Genomic DNA, 21,895 nt, shown 5'->3' on the forward strand with positions numbered 1-21,895 from the left:
GGGGCCTGGCCATGAGCAGAACAGCCCGACAGGCCCCTTACAAGGAGGGAGACTGAGCCCAAGCTTCGTGGCCAAGTAGGCCCTCTGGGTGCAGAGCTGTCCCCAGCTGACCCCTCCTGCCCTCTGGAGGGCTCTCAGGTGGGTGCCCCCCCCACCAAGGAGGCCCCCAAGGCTCAACTCAGTGCCATCTTTTTCCTCCTCCAGAGCACGTGGGCCCATGAGAACAGCAGGGATGGCCGGCTGGTGTGGACAGGCATCCAGGAGCACCTTGTGTCCACCGGTTTCAACAAGGTAGGTCTCCTCCCAGAGGAGTAGGGCATCCACACCAAGAGGGCGGGGACGAGGCCCACTGGGAGGGGGGGGCTGGGGCCAGCTCCAGACCCGTCCATATACGGCCCTGTGTGCAGCCGGGTCTCAGAGCCCCAGGGGACCAACGGCTGTTGAAAACGGGCAGATTCCATCTGCAATAGCTAAGCCTGACCCTGGGAACTGCGGTGGGCCCCCCCAGGGACCAGAGTCCACAGAGGGAACCGCCCCTTGTCCCTTGTCACCTAAGGGTTCTTAAAGGGGCAGGACATTGAAAACCCAAACTCTCCCTCCCTGGCATGACTTACCGCCCCCCCCACCGAATGCTCTGCTCTGGGGCGAGTGCTCCCGTGCCAGGCTGTGTCCTTAGTCCCTGGGTTCCGGGCTGGGCCCCTCTGAGCCCCTCTTTGCCCCCTCCCTGCAGATGCATGAGCGTGAAGTGAAGCTCTGGGACACCCGGCTCTTCTCCAGCGCCTGCACCTCCCTCACCCTGGACACCTCTCCCAGGTAGGAGTGGCTGGCGTGTTGGAATGGCTGGGGGCGTTGAGGGCCCAGTGATGTCTGTAAGTGCACACTGCTGGTTGTGGGGCAGGCTTCTGCCCGGGGGCTTGTGCTGGTGTGTTTTGGCATTTGGGGAGGGGACTGTGACTCGGCGGTGCGGGGACAGGGAGTCTGGGGATGCACTTGATTTTGCTGTGAGTGTTCTGGTGGAGCCAAAGACTGAAGAAACTGAGGCTACGATCATGAGGTGGCCGCGGGGTGAGGTGGGGTCAGGTGGGCTGGCAGGTCTGGAGGCTCCAGTGCAGGACGGAGGCAGGCCTCGGACCTGCAATTTCTGTGATACCTCAGCCCTGGCCACATGCTTGTCACTGGTGGTCCTGGGCGGGTTGGGGGGTGCAGGCAACCTGGAGGTACAAGTGCACCTCATCCTTCCACCCTCCTGGAAGCGTGTGCAAGAGGGTTTATGGTGGTGCCCCACGGGGTCCTGGCCCAGCCAGCTCTGTGCAGGGGCAACCCACGCGCCAGGATGCCCGCTGAGGAGATGAGGTACAGGAGGCTGGAGGACTGCAGCCCGGCTGGTGCAGGAGGTGGTGAGACCTGGTTCCTGTTCAGCTGTGACTCTTGGGGCGGCTTGCTGAACATCCCACCCAGGCAGGGACCTGGGAGGTCAGAGCCAGGATGGGGCCTTGGTCCTTAGATATCCATTCAGCCCCTTCCTCTTCCGTTTTACAACTAGGGAAACTGAGTCATAGAGGGCGTGGTGACCTGTCCAGGCTCTGGGAGCAGTGAGGGCCGTGTCTGGGGCACGCAGGGCTGAGTGCCGTAAGAGCTCCTGCCAGGGCAACCCCGCTGAGAGCCCCCAGAGAAGGGGAAACCATCAGGGTGGCACTCCCATCCTGTCTCACAACCCAGGGAAAGCCTGGGGTGCTGAAAAGGCCCAATTTGCAGATGAAGGAGGCAAGGCTGAGTGAGATCCCATAGCAGTAGGTGTGAGGCCTCTGTCTGCTCTTGGCCCTGGGGATACAGCGGGATGTTACCAGGGTCCCCCTGCGCTGGAGGAATCAGGGACCCCAGGCCTTCTGGCTTCATGTCCAGCAACCCCTCCCCCAGCCCTCATGCTGCACTGATATCTTGTCCTCCACGCCTACCCAGGCCAGACAGCCCCTTCCCTATGGGGCCCCCCAGCAGAGGGAGGGAACTGGCCCAGCCTGGAAAAGGGAGCCAGCACTACCATCAAATGCTCCTCTCCCCACCACTTCCTGCCTTCCAGGCTCCGCCCCATCTGTGCTGGCCCCACCCCCACCCCAGGAGCAGCCCCTGCCCAGCCCCAGTGTGGCCCCTGGGGGAGTTAACGATGCCCAGACCCCATGGTGCCACTGGCCAAGGCTGACCCTGTAATTATAGCAGTTAAGAATAGCCTCGCAGGGCCAGCGAGGCCTGGAATTTCTCAAATCACTCCCAGATGGGCGGCCAGGCCAGTGTCCCGCCCCCTTCATCCCCCAGTCCTGGCCACTGCCCCACTGGGCCCACGCCCTTGGCAAAGGAGCTGGGACTCTCCAGCCCTCTACAAAGCTGGTGGATGCCAGGGATGCGTGCCAGCCTCCAGGCTGGCCTGAGAGGTGGTGGGTCCCCTACCCCCAGGCTCCCCAGAAGCCAGAACCCCTCAGAAGCCCCCTGGGGTGTTGGGGGCTGCTGAGTGAACTGGACTGAAGGTAGGAAGTGTGCAGGGTGTCAGCTGTGGGCACGGCATGGGTCTCCACCGCACCCGCTCAGTTTCTTTTCTATTTTACAGATTTTCCATCTCCATTTGGGCAGAACAGTATGAACTCTTATAAGAGCTATAGGGGGCCAGGGGTCAGGCACATGCCCCTCCCCATCCTCTCCCAGGGAGGACCCAGGGCCCCACCCTCCCAGGGGCCTCTGTCTCTGCTCCCATCTGTGCCCTTCCCCTGCTCATCTGTGTTGTTTGTGGAGCATACCTCCCCATGTGGGACGCGCAGGGCAGCAGGTCCTATCTGTAAAGCTGGGCTCGGGCAGCAGGTCCACAGATGGCTGCCCTGTACTTCCTGTGCTGGGTGGAGGTGGGGGGTTACCGGCAGGGCCTGGGCTAACGGAGCAGCTCGTGCTCCGGTCCAGGAGACACAGAAACACCACCACCTGTCTCGGGTGCCCTGCTCCTGGGCTGGGTGAATGGTCAACAGTATCGGCCCTGAGCTGAAGGCAGATGGAGATTTTTCTCCACACGTTACCAAAGAATAAAAGCTGAAGCCAGAGAAATCGATCTTCTCTTGAGGTCGCCCTGGCAGCAAGCCTCACAGGGTCGACGCTGGGAGTCTGTTCTGCTTCTTCACACTGAGGTGTCCACCTCTGGCCAGAGGCACTGGCCCTGCATCCCAGCGAGTTCCCTGGAGGTTGGGAACCCCCTCCCTGCCTGCCTTCTGCGGCTCTCAGTAGCCCCTCCCCTCTCCTGGAGGGCCAAGCCCTCCCCGCAAGGCTGGTACCCCCACCTCCTGGGCCAGGGAGCAGGTGTTGGGATCCGTCCCTGCCTGCTGTGAGCAAGCTGCTGTCTTACCGTTTCCGGCCTGTGATTCTCTTCTGTAGAGGGATCACTGGACGTGAAATGGGAGCATGTGTAGCCCGCGTGGCACAGGGCCTGTGGCAGCGAGGCCAGCAGTTGGGGGCTGGCGTCTCCCCACAGCAGGATCACCCTGGGTAGTGGCTGTATCTTGGCTCGGTCCCCGACTCATTCCCTGGCCCTCTCTTCGTCCCCCGGCCCCTCATCTGATGGGATGCCCGAAGACCTTTTCTGGGAGGGCTGGCGTGAGCGCTCAGGCCCCTTTCTGTGGGCCCCACCACTCACCCCGCCCCTGCGGCCCCACTAGCCAGGTTTAGCTTTGCAGCGAAAACATTCATTCAGCAGCCACTGTGTTTAGCAGCAGCCCATAGACCCACAATGGCCCCTTTGACGGGGCCGCCGAAGGGGAGGGCAGGCCTCGCCAGAGCCATTCCCCTAATGGGACCCAGGCCCATAGGAAATCCACCTGGGCTGCTGCCTCCGCTGCCTCAGGAAGAAGGGGCCCCACCCAGGCCCGCTGCCACCACTCTCTGCCCACCATGACCCACCTCCTCCCTTCTCATGCCAGAACCCTCAGCAGCCGATAATTGAATCCAGAGCCTCGTGTGGCCGGGCCTGACTCTGCACTGACATCAACGCCCAGAACCGCAGGGCCTGCTCCGCAGGCCTGGCTGGGCTGCCTCCTTCCCGCCAGGGTGAGGCTGGGGGCCAGGGGCCATGACCCATGCAGGGAGATGGGCATGGGGCCGCAGGGAGGCTCGCTCTAGCCTTTGCAGGGCCTCTCTGGCTCCAGGGGCACCTCCCTTTGTGCCACAGGGTAACAGGAAAAGGTGCTGGGCGCATGTGTCTGTCACTGTTCCTAAGCTCCCAGCACCTGGTCCAGGCCAGGGCTGTGCATAGCATCCCTGGGGGCCCTGCCCCCACCTTGGCCTGTGGCTTCCTGGAAAACACTCCCACTTCCGGGGTTTCTGGAAAGCCTGGGTACTTTACTCAAGTGCAGAGAGTAAAGGGGCATCACAGGGCCACCTGCCCCTAACAGCCCTGGCTCAGTCCCTGCCTCCTCACCCAGCAAAGAGCTCCTGCCATTCAGGATCTGTGCTGCTCCTCTACCAAGGCCCTTTCTCTGTAGCTAGAGCAGGAGGCTGGGAGCAAGGTCTTGCAGCCTGAGCCCATGCAGAGGGGCCACAGGACTGCAGGAAGGGCTGGGCCGTGTGTGCCATCTGGTCCAGGACCATCCATGAGGGCCTGGCAGGACATGGCTCAAGGCACCTCCTCCACAGAGGAAGGCAGGCGGTGAACTGCTCATCAGACCCATCTCTGAGGAGGGACCCTTGGGGGTCATCTTGGCCTGCGTCTGCCATGAGCGTCTCCCCAGCCTCTCCCAGGAGCCCTGCAGCTCCTGCTGGCAGAAGACTGGGCCTGGGAAGGGTAAGGCTGCCCTAACCGTTCCTCTACCCGGAGGTTGAAGTGGCCCCTTTCCTATCCCTGCTCCCTCCTGGTTCCCAGTCTCACTGGGAGGCTGGTCCAGGCACCTCAGTCGAGCGGACGGAGCAGACACAACCCAGGGCAGGACAGCCTAGGGCATGCTGACTAGGGCCTGGTGCCTGCTGGGGAGAGGGGTCCCTGGCCCCAGCTTCCCCACAGAGAGGGCTGTCCCTTTAGGCTGACCCTGTGAGCCCCCACCCTCCCTTAGTCCAGCCCAGATACCCTGGGGCCATGCCTGAGAAACATGCTTGTTTCTTTTCATCTTTTATTTTTCTTACAAAAGGCTTTCATATCATCATTTGTCTTACAAAAACCAAAGTCCTTGTCTCTGAGTTTGAAAAACATTTTCCCAGAATAAATGGGAAAGGATCTTTTATAAATATATTTTAAAAAACAAAAGCAAAACTTGTTCCTAAAGCATCTTTCTTTCCAGTTTCTTTTGTTCCTTCACTTTCTGGGGCTGAGGCAGTCTCACCCACCCCATCCCCAGTCCCACTCTCCCTCTGCTCTCTTTTCTGGGGGCTTCCTTCACTGGCCCGCAGAGTCTCCTTGGGGTGGGGGGCTTGGCAGCCCGGGCCTGTGTTACCAGCACACGGCAGGGCCCGCCCCACCCCAGAGGTTGCATGTTGCAGAAGACGGGGCTGACGCCATCCTCTAGGCACTCGGGCGGGGGGTGGGGGGACCTTAGAGGTTATCACCTGGGTCCCAGCTTCTTACAGATGAGGAGACCAAGGTCCAGAGACGGGCAGGGACTTGCTGTGGTCACACAGCCCCGGTCCTGACATGTCCTCATCGTACAGATCTGAGAACTTCCTTGATCTGGCAGCAGGAGGGCCCTGGCCAGTCCCAGTGGGGCCGAGAGCCTGGCCCCGACCGTCCATCACTCCCAGGCTTAGATGTAGGGCTTAGCTGGGAGGGACCCCTGGGGGCCAGGCCCCGAGTAGCCCATGAGCGGCACCTCACACTCAGGCCCGGCAGGCGGGACCTCCCCACCACCCTCAGTCGCCTTGGGGCCTGGCTCCAAGGGGGCCTTCACCCCCTCCAGCTCCAGGGGCCCGGCCCCTGGCCCCACTTGCCCTTTGCCCTGAGCCACAGCTGCCGCGGCCCGCCCCCGCCGCACACAGAAGGCCGCCCCCACAGCAGCCAGCACGGCCAGGAGCACGGCGGCCAGGGCGGGCGCAATCAGGAGTGGCAGGTTGCCCTCTCGGGCCTGGGTGACTGGGGCGTGGTTGGAGCGGACTGCCGGGGGCGTGCGGGCCTCCCCACAGGCCTCCTCACTCTCAGGTACCCTCCCGGCCCCCAGGGGCCGGACGCAGATGGAGTAGGTGGCGTTGGGCCGCAGCTGGGTGACCGTGTACTCTGCGAGTGAGGCCGGCAGCCGCAGTGTCACCGGCCGTTTGTCGGGACCCGACAGGTTGCGGTAGGTGAGGCGGAGGCTCCTGAGCTGCACGGTGCTGCCCTGCAGGTAGCGCTGCAGTCCCACCCGCAGGGAGGTGGGGCTAGCGGGCTCAATGCCAAGGGGCAGGGGCTGGGGTGGCTGCATGGTGGCCGGGGCAGGGCTGGGCCTCGGCCCTGGCCTCACCCGGCTCTCACAGTACAGGCCCGTGAAGCCCTCAGGACACAGGCATTCCAGGTGGCCCCGCGCCCCCAGGTGGCAGGTGCCCCCACTGAGGCAGATGGATGCCGGGCAGTCCTGGGGCTGGGGGGCAGGACCCATGGTGGGCGGGGCAGGGGGCAGTTGGCTCAGGGCCTCAGTGGTTGGCTCCGTGGGGCTGAGCCAGGTGGGAGCCATGCTGGAAGGTGGGGCTGTGGGCGCCCACACCGTGGGCCTCATGGTGGGCACCGTGGCTGTGGTGGTGGTGGCCGGGCAGCCAAAGTCGGCGTAGTCAAGGTCCAGGAGCAGCCGGCCAGCGTTCTTGGGTGGAAAGTGGCAGCGTGTCTCCTCGGGGCTGGCCAGCGCCACACGGCTCTCCCGCACCCAGGGGCCGAACCAGCTCAGGGGGCACACGCAGTTGAAGGGGTTGCGGGCAGCTGCCAGGAGCCGCAGGCGGGGGAAGAGGACCGAGAGCTCGTGCGGCAGGGCCTGCAGGCTCAGGTTGCTCAGGTCCAGCTCCTGCAGGGCTGCCAGGCCGGCCAGGTCCTCGGGCCGCAGCTGGGCGATGCGGGTGTTGCCTGCCAGCCGCAGGCGCGTCAGGCCCCGCAGGCCCCGGATGGCGGGCGGCGCGAGCTCCAGCTGGTTGTCGGCCACGTCCAGGTCGTGGAGGTTGCGCAGGCGGCCAAAGAGCCCCTCGTCCAGCCGCTGCAGCCCCAGGCCGGCCAGCCGCAGCGCCTCCACGTTGGCGGTGTCCAGGATGCCAGGCTCCAGGGCTGGGAGGCTGTTGTGGCTGAGGTCAAGCAGCAGCAGGCGTGGCAGGTGCAGCGGGGGCAGCGCCCGCAGCTCATTGTCCTGCAGTTTGAGCTCCAGTAGGTGGTCGAGCGCGTCAAAGGCGCCGGGCTGGATGTGGTGGATGCGGTTCTTGCCCAGGTAGAGGCGCTCCAGGCGCCGCAGGCCACGGAAGGTCTCGTTGGTGATTTCCCGAAGCCTATTGGCAGTCAGGTCCAGGTTGCTGAGGTTGACCAGTGGCTGGAAGACCCCACCAGGCAGGCTGGCAATCTGGTTCTGTGACAGGTCCAGGAGCTGCAGGCCCGGCAGGCCGGCAAAGCTGCCCGCGTCGAGTGTGGTGATGCCATTCTCAAAGATGTACAGGCCCACCGTGTCGGGCGGCACGTCGAGAGGCACGGTGGTCCCCTGGCGGGCGGTGCAGAAGACTGTCTGTGGCTGGTTGCACTGGCAGCCGGATGGGCAACCCCGCACCCTGGGCTCCAGGGCCGGCAGCAGCAGCAGCAGAGGCAGCAACAGGGGCGGGGGTGTCTTGGAGCGCATCTTCTGGTCCCTGGGAGCAGAGAGGAAAGCGGGAGACCCTGAGTCAGGGGCCCCAGGGGACAGCCACTCCAGGAAGGACCGGGAAGGGAATTCCCAGCCCCCTTCTCCACTCCCCGCCCCCAAACCCAACAGCATACAGTAGTTATGAGTCAGGTCCCTAGTGCCCTGGCTGGGTTCCTGTCCCTGCCCTGTCACTTCTTCGCTATGTGACTTTGAGCAATCACATGACCTTGTTATGATATCAGTTGCTACTTCCTGCGCTGACACCAGGGTTCGGTGGGCTGATGCACACAGAGGGGGGCCTGGCCCCCAAACACTCAGTGACCACAAATAACCCCCTTCTCCTTAACTCCAGCCCTTTGGCCTCTCTGTGGCTCAGAGAGAACACGTGGTCAAAAAACATCAGACTCTGTGCCCTCCCCCTAAACCACCCCAAAAATCTCTGCTGAGGTGGACAGCGAAGGAGGGAGAATGGTGGGTTCTGGAGCGGCAGCCCCTCCCGCAGCATCTGGGAGAGACCAGGCAGGCAGGCGGCCGAGCATGTAAGTAGAGAAGCTGCCTGCCCTGGGCCACTGGACGCTGCCGCCGCACTCTGAGTCCTCTGAATGAGGAGAGACCACAGCAGGAAGACTTCACGGGGAAACTCTGGGATTGGTGTTTTTCCACTTGTGAAGTCAGACCTGCCTAGGACATGGCCAGCAGGAGAGTTCCCCGGGGAGGCAGAGGAGGGCTGGAGCCCTTGGCAGGTGTCCCTGCTGTGGGAAGGGGGGAGTCAGGGAACCTTGGTCTTCAGATCCCCCATCTCTGAGCCACGATGAAAGAACTAGAGGTGAGGGGCCCCCAGCCTCCCTGGGCTGACCCAGGTCTCAGGTTGGGGGACGTTGGTTGTGTGGTGGCCCCGGAGGCAGTGTCAAGCCTGGAAACGCTTCGCAGATCATATCCTCTATCGTTTCTTGGGAATCCACTCTAGGCCAAGCCCTGAGCAAGAGGAGCAGCAGCCCTTCCCACGTGCCCGCAGCACTGAACGTCTACAGTCTTCTCGTTTAGTCCCCCAGCAGCCACTCCAGGTGGAAGCTGTTCTCCTCACTCCCAGATGACAGGAGAAGAGGCTCCTGGAGGTGCAGTGACTTGCTGCTTTTGCACTCCCGGAAAATCTGAGCCAGAGCCCAGGTCCTTAACCACATCCAGGTGTGGCTGGGCCTGCCCTCCTGATGTGGGGCCCAGTCCTGCCCAGGTGGGGGTGGCTCCCCCAGCCGCGCCAGGCTCCCACTCGTAGCTGGAACTGCCCGAGACAGGATAGGGCCACAGCATGGGCCCCCCTTCACTCAGGCTCCTGCGGGCAGCCCGGAGGCCACCCCAGCAGCGGTCCCCACACTGTGGTTCCCTAAAGTCCCCGAGAGGCCGGCATGCCTCCCCTCCAGGTGCCTCCTACTCTCACAAGGGCCTTTTGTGCTGGGGCTCAGCCTCCCCTTCCCCCACGCTGGCCAGCCATCCAGCCACACAGGTAGCGTGGCCCCCTACGCAGCCCATGTTCTGCCCAATGCCGTCGATCGGGCTGCCCCTCCCCAAGGATGTGGGCTCCTGGAACGTGAGGCGGAGGAGGGGCAGGTGGTCCCCAGGAGGCCACTATGGTGTTGGGCCAGCTCTGACTAAAAGCCCATCACCAGGTTGGGCCTGCCTAGGCCCTGCCCACCTGCAGGGTCTCCTCTGCCCCTCACTAGTTAACACTGATGACTGCCCTTCAGAGGCCAGCTAGGGAGGCCTTCCCTGACCCCAGCCAGTGCCGCCTGCTCTGCTCTCTAGATTCTGCTGTACCCTCCCTGAGGGGAGGCCCTGTTTTTGCTCCCTGTATCCCAGAGCCCATCTTTTGCTGAGTGAATGGCAGAGGAGCATCTTGCACTCAGCCTCAGATGAACCTCAGCCAGAACCCGGGAGGCCTCGTGTGCCCCCAGCCCTGCCGGCGCCATTCCCAGGGGGCTGTGTGTGCCACACCTGGCCTCCTTCCCTGTGGGGACCCGCTCCACCCTCCCTGACTCAGAAGGCGGCGGGTATGGCCTGGCCTCCAGATGTGGGCTGTGAGCAACCCCCACCCCCTCATGCACCTGGGGGGTGAGCTGCCTCCCCCTGAGTTAACCCTCCTGGTGGGGGTGGGGGTGGCAGGCAGGGTCAGGAAGGGCACAGCCAGGCTCTGGGGTGGGAGGGGACCTTACACTTGGCCAGCCTGGCCACCCCTACAGCTTCAGCTCCCCTGAGCCTTATAAAAGATCACAGTTAAAAGCTCACACTCCAGTCAGGCAGCCCTGGGCCAGGGGCACCCGAACTGTGAGGCCACAGACAGCAGCTTTCTCTCAGTTTCCTCATCGTCCACCTGGGCATTCCAGAATGGACACCTCCCAGGATTGGGAGCACTTAGCTCCGAGGAGCCAGGTATGTGGTCCTTAGGGGCCTGGGATGCTTACTGGGGGGTGTTTCCCATTCTGCATTGATGAGGGGACCAGCATGGGCTCTGAGCTTCACCTGTAGTCTGCTGGCCCTTTAATCAGTAAAGTCATCAAGGGGGAAGGAGGCAGGAACACCGGGGGTCTGTCTGGCCACAGAGGCAATCTGGGTAAGCTGATGGAGAGGGGGCGTTGGGTCAGAACAAGAGCAGCTGGCATTCTGGGCTGGGGATACCCCAGTAGGCAGCAGCTACCCTGCTTCCAGTCCACAGGATGCAGGGATGAGTGCCTCTGCCTGAGCCCCATTCCACCTGTCCAGCAATGAGCTGGCACTGGGGCTTGGGAAAATGGCAAGCTGTGGGCTGTCAGCTCCAGGGGGCTCTGCCACCAAGAACAGATCAGAGAGCCCCCAGAGGGGACCCAGAGGGCACTGACTGACTGGAGGGGGCCGGTGACACGGCAGCAGGAGACCAGCTCTGACCCTAAATAGCTTCCCAGATCCTTTCTCACCTGTGGGCTTTTTTTCTTAGCAGCCCTGCTTCACTTTCTGGAGTTCTGAGCACGTGTTGTGGTTCTGTGTTGTTCTGTTTGTTTTAAATGGGGAAGTTCTTTTAACAAGTTCTGGGAGCGATTCCGCCTGTCTGGGTGCGTGCTGGTGTGTGTGTGCATTGGGGGTGGGAGTGTCTCGTTGGGGTCATGGCTGCCCTGGCCCTTGCAATTTCAGCAGCCCTGAAGGACCAGGGGCCTGGGCTTTGATATCTGATCTGCTGACTCGAGGCAGGGAGGTGGGCCCTTTCCCTCTGCAAAGGGTGTGGGGAGAGTTCTGGAGGTAGCCCTGGGATTTGAGGGGGGGGGGAGTAGAGGCAGGAGGGCAGAGTGTCCAGGGCCTCCCCTCCACTTGGACTCGCCTTGGCCTGGCCCCACCACAAGGGCCCTCTAGGGGACAGTGCTGGGATGGGGCTTTGGGGTCTGACTGCCTGCATTTGCACCCTGGCTGCATGATAGCCTGGCCACAGCCCTTAGCCTCAGTTCCCATCTGTGAAGTGGGGGAGGCTGGATACAGCGCCTGAGTCTCAGGGCTTGTTTAGTTTGTATTTGGAGGACATTCTAGATGGTCAGTAAACACTACCTAGTGAGGGTGTCACCCATAAAACCTGAGTCTTGCCCTCCGCATGCATGGGGTGAGGATGCCATGGTGTGAGAGGGGCTTCACGCAGATTTAGGCACAGACAGGAGGCCCCCTGGGCTCAGGGTAAGGCCTCTACGCAAAGGCTGCCCTCCATCCTCAGGCGTGGAAAAACAGGAGAAGCTAGAGAGAACAGCCTGGGGGGTGGGAGGAAGGTGCCTTTAGTTCTAGAAGGGGGTGGGGGGAAGTGAGCTGTCCTTTGGCCGGCAGTTCAGCATGTGATGGGGGAGGAGGGGGAGCAGAAGGAGGGGCTCAGTGAGTAACGACATCATCATTTCAGCTCTCAGGGGGACCCAGAGTGTCCCCACCCACCCCCAAGTGTGGGACACCTGGAGGCACCCACTCATAGGCCCTGGATCAGGCAGGGACTGGCAAGTGAGTGGAACCCCGGGCCTTCGGGTGACCACATGAGACCTCAGGCTGGAGCATCTCCTGTGCCTGGCCAGCGGGGAACAGGAATGGGCAAACAGAAGCAGGCACACGTCCCTTTCCGTACCCAATACTGCGGAGTGGGTACAGGGGTCTGGAGCTGCAGATCTGACCCCACGGCTCTGGGCCTCTGGCTCCCAGTGCCGGCCCGCCAGGGTGAAGCACTGCCGGCCAGGCCTGGCAGCAGCCCAGCCCAGGAGTCTGCCAACCCCCCAGGCAGGCGGGACCATGCCGGCAGCCAGGACAGTTGGCTCCAGTTTCGCTGACGTGTCTGAGGAGGCTCCAGGCCCGGGCTGGGTCCACCATTCTCCCCATCCCTGGGGAGAAGCAGCCCTTGGCCCAGCAGGTTGGGGTCTCTATCCTGGGCCCTCATGGAAGGGGCCGAGGGGGCTGAGCCTCAGGTTCCTCGGAGATAGCCCTCTTGGGGGGTGGTCCTAGCCCTGCCTTTTGATTAAGCCCTGCCCTTTGACTGGTGGTGGGGGTACCCACCAGTCTTGGCGTCTCTGCTTTACTTACTCCATCACCACCCCCAGCGGGTTCTACTCACGCTATGGTAAGTCCTGACACTCCACACCATGAACTCATCCGGGCTTCCCTTCCGTCTCCCACCTATAGGGCTTCTCAACTCCAGCTGCACATCAAAATCACCAAGAAGCTTTAGAAAGTTCCTAATGCTCACACCACACCCTCCCCCGGCCAATTAAATAAGAATTTCTGGGGTGAGACCCAGGCAGAGTTGTGTTTTAGCAAGCTGCTTGGGTGGGTCTCCTGTATAGCCAGGCCTCAGATCCTGGGGCAGAATATTGCCAAGGGGGATAGTCTGTACGTCAGCCCGTCTCCCTGTCCAGGGAAGAGTCTAGATCCCTGAGCAGGTATGGCCAGCTGGCAGCACCAGAAGAGCAGGAGCTGGACCTCCTCCCCCTTCCCCACTCCATGGCAGGAGCTGCCTGGCCCCAGGTGGGTGTCTTCTGTGGCACTGTGGGTGACTTGGGAGCTGCTAGACCTGTCAGCTCAGGGCAGGGAGACCAGTGACTAAGGCCAGTCCCTGGCTCAAGTGAGCCCTCAGGGTGGCAGGACATGCCTTCTCAGCAGAGGTGCCACTCTGCTGGAAGAGGACACCTGCTGCCCCTGGAGCTATGTGGTGGCTGCGGCCCAACTTGAAATGGGCTGGTCCAGATGCCACCGTCAGCACGTGCAGTTGTGATGCCACTGGGGCTGGGCTCAGACATGGGGCTTGCTCACTGCCCTGTCCCCACCCAGGGCCAAGCACCCGTCAACTAAGGCCCTAACTCTGCAATTAAACCTGAATTTACCAGAGGAAGACCTTAGTCACCAAGGGAGGCCACCAGCCCCAAGCCGGCTGGGCCCAGGCTGTCTGGGGCCTAGACAGGGTCTGAGAAGGAGGTAGCCCCAGAGGGGTCTTGCCCTTCTCATTCCATCATCCCCAGGGTCTCGGTTACCCTGCAGCAAAGGAGGCCCTTCCTGGGGCCTGTGAGATGATCGGTGGGCAGGTGGGGTTGATTAGGGGAGCCACAAGTCTGCCTCTCACCTCTCACTGCTGCCCACCCAGGCCCAGGGCCAGGGGGGCCCCAGTGGCCATCCCAGCCTCAGCCTCTTCTCAGTGCAGGCTAGCTCTCTCCTTCCTCCTTAATTAAATCTCTCAGGCAGCCTCTGAGGAATGTGAGAGCCTTATTGCGTTCCCTGGGAGGAGGCGGGTTGGGGCCCTTCCCCACCTTGGAGAAGAACTGGCCCCTCGCCTGTTCCCACCCCCAATCCTAAGGTGGCCCAAGGGAGTCTGCTCCAGCCTCCTCATACCCAGGGAGGGTGGAATGAGGAAAAGCGGGGGAGGCCGGCGGGTCTGGCCGGCCAGGCGGCCCAGCCAGCTGAGGGAAAGCAATCCGGCTGACTCTGGAATGTGGAAACTGATAAAAGGAAGAAGGCTGAGCCCCCGCCCACCCTCAGCACACCCCTGCCCGCCCCCAAACACAGTCCTGCTCTGGTCACGCGCGCGCAGACACATGCCCACGCCAGACACACGCCCACTGGGCTGTGCTTTGGGACACACACGCATACACACGCCCTCCCCCTTCTCCAAGAACTCTCAAATTCCACAGCAGTGAGGGGAGCTGGTTTTCTTGGCAGTGCGGAGCCTTGGGCTCCCTGGCCCAGGGAGGGGACTCTGAGGGGGGCTCCGGGAGGGATCACTAACCCTGTTAAGTGGCATTGCTGTCCTTCCCATGAGCTCAGGGCCTGCCAGTGGTCAGGGATGCTTCTGTGGACAGAGGCTCACCCAGCCTTCTCTCTGGCCACCAGGGGAACTGGCTGGCTGGCCTACTGAGGTGGGAGCTGCCTCCAGGGCCCAGCTGAGACCCTGCTGTCCTGATCCCAGGAACTGCTACCCACTTAAAAGCCCCCACAAGGACTCAACTCTTTACCTGGGACTTGTCCTAGCTCACCCAGGACTGTAGTGGAGGTGTCAGGAATGGGAGCCAGGAGCTGGATGCATCCCCTGCCCAGGGCATCTCCCTGGGGGCGTTTGCCAGAGGGGACTGCTTGGCGAGAGCACTGGTCTGGGCACTGTCTGAGGGGCTTCTCATGTTGAACCCCTCCTCCTCCATGTCCAGGGTCTGGAGAGAGTGGTGCCATTCCAGCAAATACCCTGGGACACCAGCCCCCACCTGCTCACTGGTCCCAGGTAGTTGTTTCACTGAAACATGAGGCCAGGGGAGGTGGGGACAGGCAGTGCCCGGGCCCCCAGCCTGGCACGCGTGTGCTCATCCTCCCTCCCTGGGCCCAGGAGAGGCCAGATAATGGTCTGGAGGGAATCCAGCTGGGCTGCTCATTACCAGAGCCCTCTTCCTGCCTCTGACACTGTTTACAGAAGCTCCAGGGGCTGATTCCCCTGGGAGAAGACAGCAAACTCAGGGGACTACTCTCCCATCCCCCACACTGCCTGCCTTAGCCCTGTTGGGCCTTGCCAATAGCTGGGCCTGCTGACCCCACTTGGAGGTCACCCACCCAGCCACCCCTCTTTGCCCCCAACGCCCAAAGTCCAGCCTAGTGGGAAGGGACCTTGAGATTTAGTTCAGTCCCCCAGCCCTAGAAGCTCTTGGTCTGGGGAGGGGGCTCTGGGTCCTGGTGCCACGCCCCAGAGCCTCACCTGTCCTTGGTGCAGAAGGCAAGCAGAGGGACCCTCAGGGTCACTTCCTCCTTCCCACCTTTCACACTCCAGCCCTTGGCCCCAGCGGGAGAGGTAGTCAGCTACCCTGGTGTGGTAATCGTTAACAAATGGGGGTGAGGCAGAATGGCTGGCACTAATCAGCTGGCCTGCCAGTGACCACAGGGGACCTCGGCAGCCCTCAGGCTGCAGTGCTGCCAGCCCAGGGACACAAAAGACTAGGCTGGCTCCAGGCCATTGGGTTCACAGCCTGAGCAAAGCCCCTTCCCTGGCAGGGGCAGAGATGGGGCACCCTGATACCTGGAGTACAACCCAGTCAGCCAAGGTCTGTACCCCATTTCAAGGGCTGCATGCCTGTGGGCCCCTTGCTCTGCCCTGAGTGACAGAGCCCTCAGGACGGACCCCAGGCCGTCGATCTGCACAGGGGGACAGGGGTTAGGGGTATTCATGCCCAGAACCAGTGTCACTCCAGGAGGTAAAAGTAACCCAAGAGTCTGGCTTGGCCATCCCCTCAAAGGGGTTTGTTTCATAAAACTGGTCATGCCGGAGGGCCCAACCGTGGGAGGAGGGAGGGGGTGTTTATTTTGTCTGCTTGCAGCCCCGCGGGCCGGTGAGCCGCGTACTCGCGCGTGCGCGCACCCCGGCTGTGGAGCTGTCGGAGCCCGAGGACTGCCAGATAAGGGGGCGGGCCGGGGGCGAACGGTGCCCGCCCGCCGTGCGTCCCCGAGTTGATCCAGTTGATCGTGCAGGACTGGGGGCCGCGTGCCCGCCCTGAATGCATGTGCGCGCGGCGGAGGTCGGGGGGGTCCGCGCGCGTGATCGGCGCGTGTGCACAGCCCGTCCCCTGTTCCCGCCCGCAGCCCCCCAGCCCGGTAGACACTCACCGGGCGGCGGCGGCGGCGGTGGCGGCGGGAGCCGGGCGGGACGGGCCGCGGCCTCAGTGCTTCCTGGCCCGGAGGCCGGAGGGGTCCTGGGTCCTGAGGTCTTGAGGTGCCGAGGCAGCCGCGTCCGCGTCTCCCCGCCCCAAGGCTTGGGCTGCGGAGTCGGCTCGCGGGAGGCGGGTTCAGTCTTAAGAGTCTGGGGGCGTGGCCGCCATGGGCGGGGGGTGTGGCTGTTCCCTATTGGCCGAGGTGGGGCCGACGGAGACCCGCCTCTCCTCTGCTGAAAGGGTCATTCGGCCAAGAAGCCAGGTCCTCACCCCGCCAACTCCCGACCAGGCGGGCAAGAGAGACCTTGCTTGGCTCCGTCGGGAGTCAGGAGTCCTGCGGTCCAGTCTGGTCTGCCACTAGTTTGTAATATGACCCTGGCAGATCCCTTTTTCCCTGTGAAGAAGCGAGCGAATAATGAGTGAGACCAAGCATCCCAAACCTGGATGCCTGTGACATAGCAGGCAGGTGATAAAAACTCGAGGAACGGACCCCAGAGCCTGTGGAGACCTGGGGAGGGGAGACTCAGTAGCTATGACCTGTCCCAGTCTGCCAGAGCTTCAGGTTTTACAGAAGAAACTGGAAATCTGGATATTTTATGTGAAATCTTTCCGTGTTGTTGTTGGTAGCTAATCCCAATTTCAGAAACTCCTGGCTAGGCCACACACACAGATCCCTTCTGAGAGCCTCATAAGTACAACCTCTAATGCCAAATCTGAGTCCTGGGGTCGTTTTGCTGTGAGCACCTCTGGACCACTTTCCTCATGTCTTAGATGAAGGGAGCAACACCCAGGAAGGGGACATGATAGACTACCCACAGTTACCGGCAGCTTCAAGGCCAGAATGTGCTGGGGGGTGCTGGACTGAAATGTGAGGTTGGGCCTCGCTGTCAGTAGGTGGGGCCTGGGTGCTGCTGACAGTGGCCCTTGATGGGGCAGAAGGGGTGGGTGCCAGGGGCTGGGCTAGTCCAGAAAAATCCCCTGCCTTGGAGGATTCCAGGAAAACACTCTGCCCTCCTCCCCCTCTGCACTTGTGGTCAGAGTCATGCCTCAGAGCCTTTGGGGACCCAGCTCAGCTCCTAACTTACAGCCGGCTCCAGGACACCCGCCACCCCGTCCAGCCCAGCCCACAGTCAGGGCTTGGCTGGGCCAGCTCAGATCTCGGGGCGGGGGGGGGCTGAAGGCTTATCCCAGCAGGCTGGGCCACACCAACTTGCAGGGGTGGGGGGGTTGCATGGTGTTTGAAGGACTGGATCACCTCCAGAAGGCAGGATAGCCTCCGTGTCCAGTCTCTAACAGGGCTAAGCAGGGTCCAGGTGCAACGGTTACCTCCCAGACTTTTCTTCTCAGCTCTTCGCCTCCTCAGGACCTCTCCCCAACACGGCCCCCTTTCAGGATGGGCAGAGGTCTCCACCCCATGCTTTTGTTGTTATATGTGGCTGTGGAGTGTGCCTTGCACACCTCTAAACGTCCGTTCCTAGGCCAGTACAGGCCCTCAGGTGTGCTTCATTTGGCTCCTGTGGGACTTTTTAAAAATTTGAAGCCATTGCCAACATTGAAAAATCCAGTAGTTTCACATTAAAATGGGACTTCCCAGCTTGCCTTGAGTGGGAACTCTCGGCCAAGGCTGGGCAGCAGCTTGCCCCCTGTGACCAAGGCCCAGACTCACAGGTGGCCCCAGTCCCCACCAAGCCTAGTTGTCTCACACCAGGCTGCTGCACTCCTTCAGTTTCCTGAAGCATTTGAGTTTGCGGTCAGCTCAGACTGTCCCTATGCCTCTGCCCTTGGGCCCTGTGTCCCCTAAGGCCCTCAGGAGACCCCAGCCTGACTCTCCTCCAGGAACAGGACTTCCTGACAGGTCCTGAATCCTCTCTCCTCTGTGGCCATTTCTTGCTGATAGTGAGATCCCACCTGCCTAAAGGATCCATCCCCTGCCCCAATCCTAAGGCTGGACTCACACAGGCCATGCTCCTGTCCACCCGGAGGTTCAAGGACAGCTTCCAGGAGGCCCCCCTCCCCAGTATGTCCATCCTGTCCTCATTTGCCTTCAAGGCACCACCTGCCTTAGAACCTGGTTCTAAGGGAGCAAGGGAGTGGGGGGCAGGGTTTGGTTCAAGGGGGTCCCCACTGCCCAGCCTGGGTGACAAGAACTGGGGACCTGTTCTGCTTTGGACCAGTGCCAATGCCAGGATGTTTAGGTGGTGGGTCTGAGTGGGAGAGATGGGCTGGCAGGGAGAACCAGAGGAGGGTTCTTGAAACTGTATTTCCTGGCAGGCTCACCGCGGTACTTCCTGTGTTATTTGCAGCAATATTGGGAAAGCTGATGGGAGTATCGGGGGTAACCCCTCCCCCACATGATCCACTTGATACCACCATGGTTCTGCATCTTCTGGGACTTGGGCTCAGGGGTAGGTGGCAGGTCTGGGCTCTAGACCTTCTGTGGCTTTGAGTCTGGAGGAGACCCCTAGATCTGGGTCAAAGCCTTTCCCAGTGGCAGGCCCAGATGCCAGCCCTCCCCCATTGCCATGGCAGCAGGAGAGATGCCCATGCCAGCTTTCCCACCCTCTGGCCCTATGCCAGGCTGGGGCTTGGTTCTGCATTCCAGACCCAGACCTGGCTTGGCTCTCTTTACAAGGCCTGGGGTCAGGCCCGTGCCAGCTGTTGGCCAACTCTTGGGGCTGGGTGCCATGACCCCATTTCTTGGCCTGTGCTGTGGTGGGTAGGATGCTCCCGCCTGACGGAGCTTCTCAGGTAGCTCTGCCTGAGGCGAAGAAGACTGGCCTGACCTGTCAGAGAAGCCAGCCCTGCCCTCCTTGACTTCCTGCCCCTGCAGCCCTAGCACGTGAGTCATTGGGCCAGCCAGCTGGGCCTGATGGGGCAGGGGCACAGGGGTGCCAGGTCAAGCCTCTTAAAGAGGTTGGTTTAGCGCATAGGTGAGCCATTGATGCCAGGGTGGAAACTGCAGGCCGATTCCCCATTTCTTGCCAAGGCAGCAGCAGGGTGATGAGAGTCCCTGCCCAGCATACTTGCTCTCAGACTCTTGTTTTCCTTCCTCCTGCCTATCTCCACACGGTGACTTCTGCTCAGCACAAATCTCATCCTCTCCCTCTTCACTTAAGATGTGTCATTTGCTTCTCTATTGCTCATCCGATGGGGGGAGGCAGAACCCTCCTCCTGATGTACTAGGCCCTGCTCTGTGTGGCCTCTACCCACCCCATCCTGAGCCTAGCCCCTCACCCTTACTGCCCAGACCACCAGCCATGTCATTCTACTCCCTGTTCCGCAAACAGGCTGTGCACCCGCCTGCCACAGTGCCTTTGCATATGCTGCCCTTTCTGCCTGGAACTCTCTCCCCTTGACGTGGTTGATCTCTCTTAAACTTTGGGTCATAAAGAATGCCCACTCCCCTGTGGCCAGTCAGAGTCAGGCCCTTCTGCTCCCTGCTGTGTGTCCTCAGAGAACTTTTCCTTCACGCGTTTGTCTGTGGAATTCTGTCTGCCTCTCACCCAGGCTGTGAGCTTTTGAGGCCAGAGGTGGGGTCTGCTGCACTCACCTTTGGTCACACCTGCCAGCCCAGCTGAGGGCCAGGCGCAGACCAGCTCACCAAGGGAGTGAATGATTGTGGATGAACTAGTGGGTGAGTGAAAGTCCTGTTAGAACTGCTGAAGGGACTTAGGTGTGGCCCCACTGGATCCAGCGTCAATGTGGGGGACACCTGAGGTCACATGACCACGTTGTCCCCCTGCCGCCCTCTCCCCCACAGCAGGCAGTGATCAGACCAGGTCAAGAGGGCAGTTCTGAGCCCAGCTCACCCTGCTGGGCTCAAGGTAATTAGAGGCTGTGTTACTCACAGGTGACCAGCCCAAGGCACTCCAGGAAGCTATGGAGCCACCCAGGGACCCACCCAGCTTCCCAGTCCACTCTGTGGCTCCCTTCCAGCAGGGTAGGGAGGGGTGGTGGGCAGCTGGCTGGGCAGGGGAGGGGGTGGGCTGGACCGTTTGTTGCCTGGGTGAGGGATGGAGGCAGCTGCCACAGCTGGGCGACCTCTGACTGCTGGGACCACAGTGAGGAGGACGGGGTTCCATTTGAGGATGAGTGTCAGCGTTGAGGTGGGGGTCCAGGCCCATGGGTCCCCAGGGATGTGAGAGCAGGACCAGAAAACCAGGAGCAGGAAACAGAAACAGATGAAGACACCAGTCTGAGTTCTCCTGGGTGCCCCATGTCCAGGAGACTCTGGGCCTGGAAAACAGCAGTCAGGGCTAGGGGCTGCAAAGGGGCCCTGCAGGGCCTGGGAGGGGAAGGGGAGTGGTAAATCTCTGGAGAACAACAGGCTGTTGGCCGAGACAGGCAACACAGAGCAGCAAGGGCTCTGGGGGCTTCCAGCCTCTGCCCCCGCACCAGGGCCCCACCTGGGGGACAGAGAACAGGGAGGCCAGGGAAGCACGGCAGGAAGGAGCCCCTGCTCCTGGCCCCTAGCTCAGGCTTGGGCACTGGGGCTCAGAGATGGTGCCTAGGGGAGTTCTGAGTCTCTAGGACAGCATCAAGGCCCAGGAGCAGGGGTGACTGAGGAGAGGGCCCCTAAGCCTGGGTCCTGGAGCACCCAGGCCAACTGTGCCGGGTGGAGATGGAGGGGGTCCCCAGCTCCAGCACCCCTCTCACCTTCCCGGGCCTGGTGTTTAGGCTGTTGGAGGTGAGACCAGGGACAGAATGTATGTCGGGGGGCTTCTTGGAGCTGCTGAGCATGGGAAGAGATCATGGCTGAGGTGCAGAAAGAGGGGACAGCACCCCTGTGCCCAGGCCCAGCACAGTCCTGGGGTGAAGCAGTTGGGCAGACGGAGGACCTGGGAAAGAAAGGCTGGGACGTGAGGATGTGCTCAGCATGTCGGGAGCGCAGGGAGAGGAGGTAGAGGGTCCCTGGGGACCAGGCTGGATGCAACTGGAGGGGCTGCATCACTCCTGGCCACTGTTGTGCTTGGCGTAAGCCCCGATCTAGAGTCACGATGCTCTCAGCCCTTCCCCTGCCCCTTGGCCACAATGACTGGCTGTATCCCTATGACAGGCCGTCTCTCCCCCAGGTCTCTGATGCCCCTGCTGGATCCAGACTCCAGGCTCCTGGTCCTGGCGGGAAAGGTGAGGAGAAGCTCAAGCCCCCACCCATGTCGGCTGGTGCCCTCACTCGCCAGACTTGGCCCCAACGTTTGACCTGGCCAGCCACCTGGGAGAGTGGGGAGTGCAGGATGCTATTCACCCCGGAAAGGAGGAGCTAGAACAGTGCTGCCCAGACTCCACCCCTGCCAGGGGCTCCAGGCACATGGGGCTCCAAGTCTCCATTCCATGCAGTCGGGGTCACTCCCTAGAACGTCAGCTTCGTGAATCCAAGGCTGAGAATAGAGCAGAGTCAGCACACAGCAGACACTTTGTCCTACTGAACGTATACCCCTGGTGCTCATTCGTGCTCCATGATGATGAACAGGCGAGGCAGAGTCTACCAAGGGCTCAGCTCAGCGCCCAGCGCACATCAGCGCCCTGTAGACGTTGGCTGTGGCTCTGTGACTCCGTCCTTGGGGAGGGACGGGGTGGCTGGAGCTAGAGTCAGCGAACAGCGCTCGGGTGGGGATCGTTTCAGGGCGAGAGTCAGCTGTACTGCTATGAGGTGGCCCCCGAGCAGCCGGCACTGAGCCCAGGTAAGCCCTGCTCCCCGCCCTGTGCCCCCTCCCCTCCCTGACCCACTCTGACTGTCCTCCACGGTGTCCCTGATAGTGACCCAGTGCCTCCTGGAGAGCGTGCTGCAGGGGGTGGCCCTCGTGCCCCGGCGAGCACTGGCCGTCATGGGCTGCGAGGTGCTTCGCGTCCTGCAGCTGAGCGACACAGCCGTCGTGCCCATCAGCTACCACGTGCCCCGCAAGGTGAGGGGGTCCTGCGTGAGGGACTGGGAGGGCCTGGGGGAGC

At 62.0% G+C, this 21,895-nt stretch overlaps 2 protein-coding genes across 2 annotated transcripts in view; one reads left to right on the forward strand and one right to left on the reverse strand.

Annotated features, from left to right (window-relative positions):
- The window catches only part of LOC309832422 (coronin-7), a 57,380-nt gene that overhangs the window by 28,219 nt on the left and 7,266 nt on the right, over positions 1 to 21,895 (forward strand). Inside the window, exons 8-12 of the mRNA XM_082670179.1 lie at positions 205 to 291; positions 731 to 813; positions 21,022 to 21,076; positions 21,573 to 21,630; positions 21,707 to 21,852. Of these exons, the coding sequence (XP_082526305.1) occupies positions 205 to 291; positions 731 to 813; positions 21,022 to 21,076; positions 21,573 to 21,630; positions 21,707 to 21,852 (429 nt within the window). The remainder of the gene's footprint in view (positions 1 to 204; positions 292 to 730; positions 814 to 21,021; positions 21,077 to 21,572; positions 21,631 to 21,706; positions 21,853 to 21,895) is intronic.
- On the reverse strand, positions 5,141 to 16,043 carry VASN (vasorin). The gene is made up of 2 exons (XM_082670180.1): positions 15,906 to 16,043; positions 5,141 to 7,800 (listed from the first exon to the last, which is right to left on the reverse strand). The coding sequence occupies exon 2, from the start codon at positions 7,788 to 7,790 to the stop codon at positions 5,760 to 5,762; it is 2,031 nt and encodes a 676-aa protein (XP_082526306.1). The 5' UTR covers positions 7,791 to 7,800; positions 15,906 to 16,043; the 3' UTR covers positions 5,141 to 5,759.

The sequence above is a fragment of the Grampus griseus genome (genome assembly GCF_964374135.1).
Source record: "Grampus griseus genome assembly, chromosome: 14".
In the NCBI taxonomy this organism is placed as follows: domain Eukaryota; kingdom Metazoa; phylum Chordata; class Mammalia; order Artiodactyla; family Delphinidae; genus Grampus; species Grampus griseus.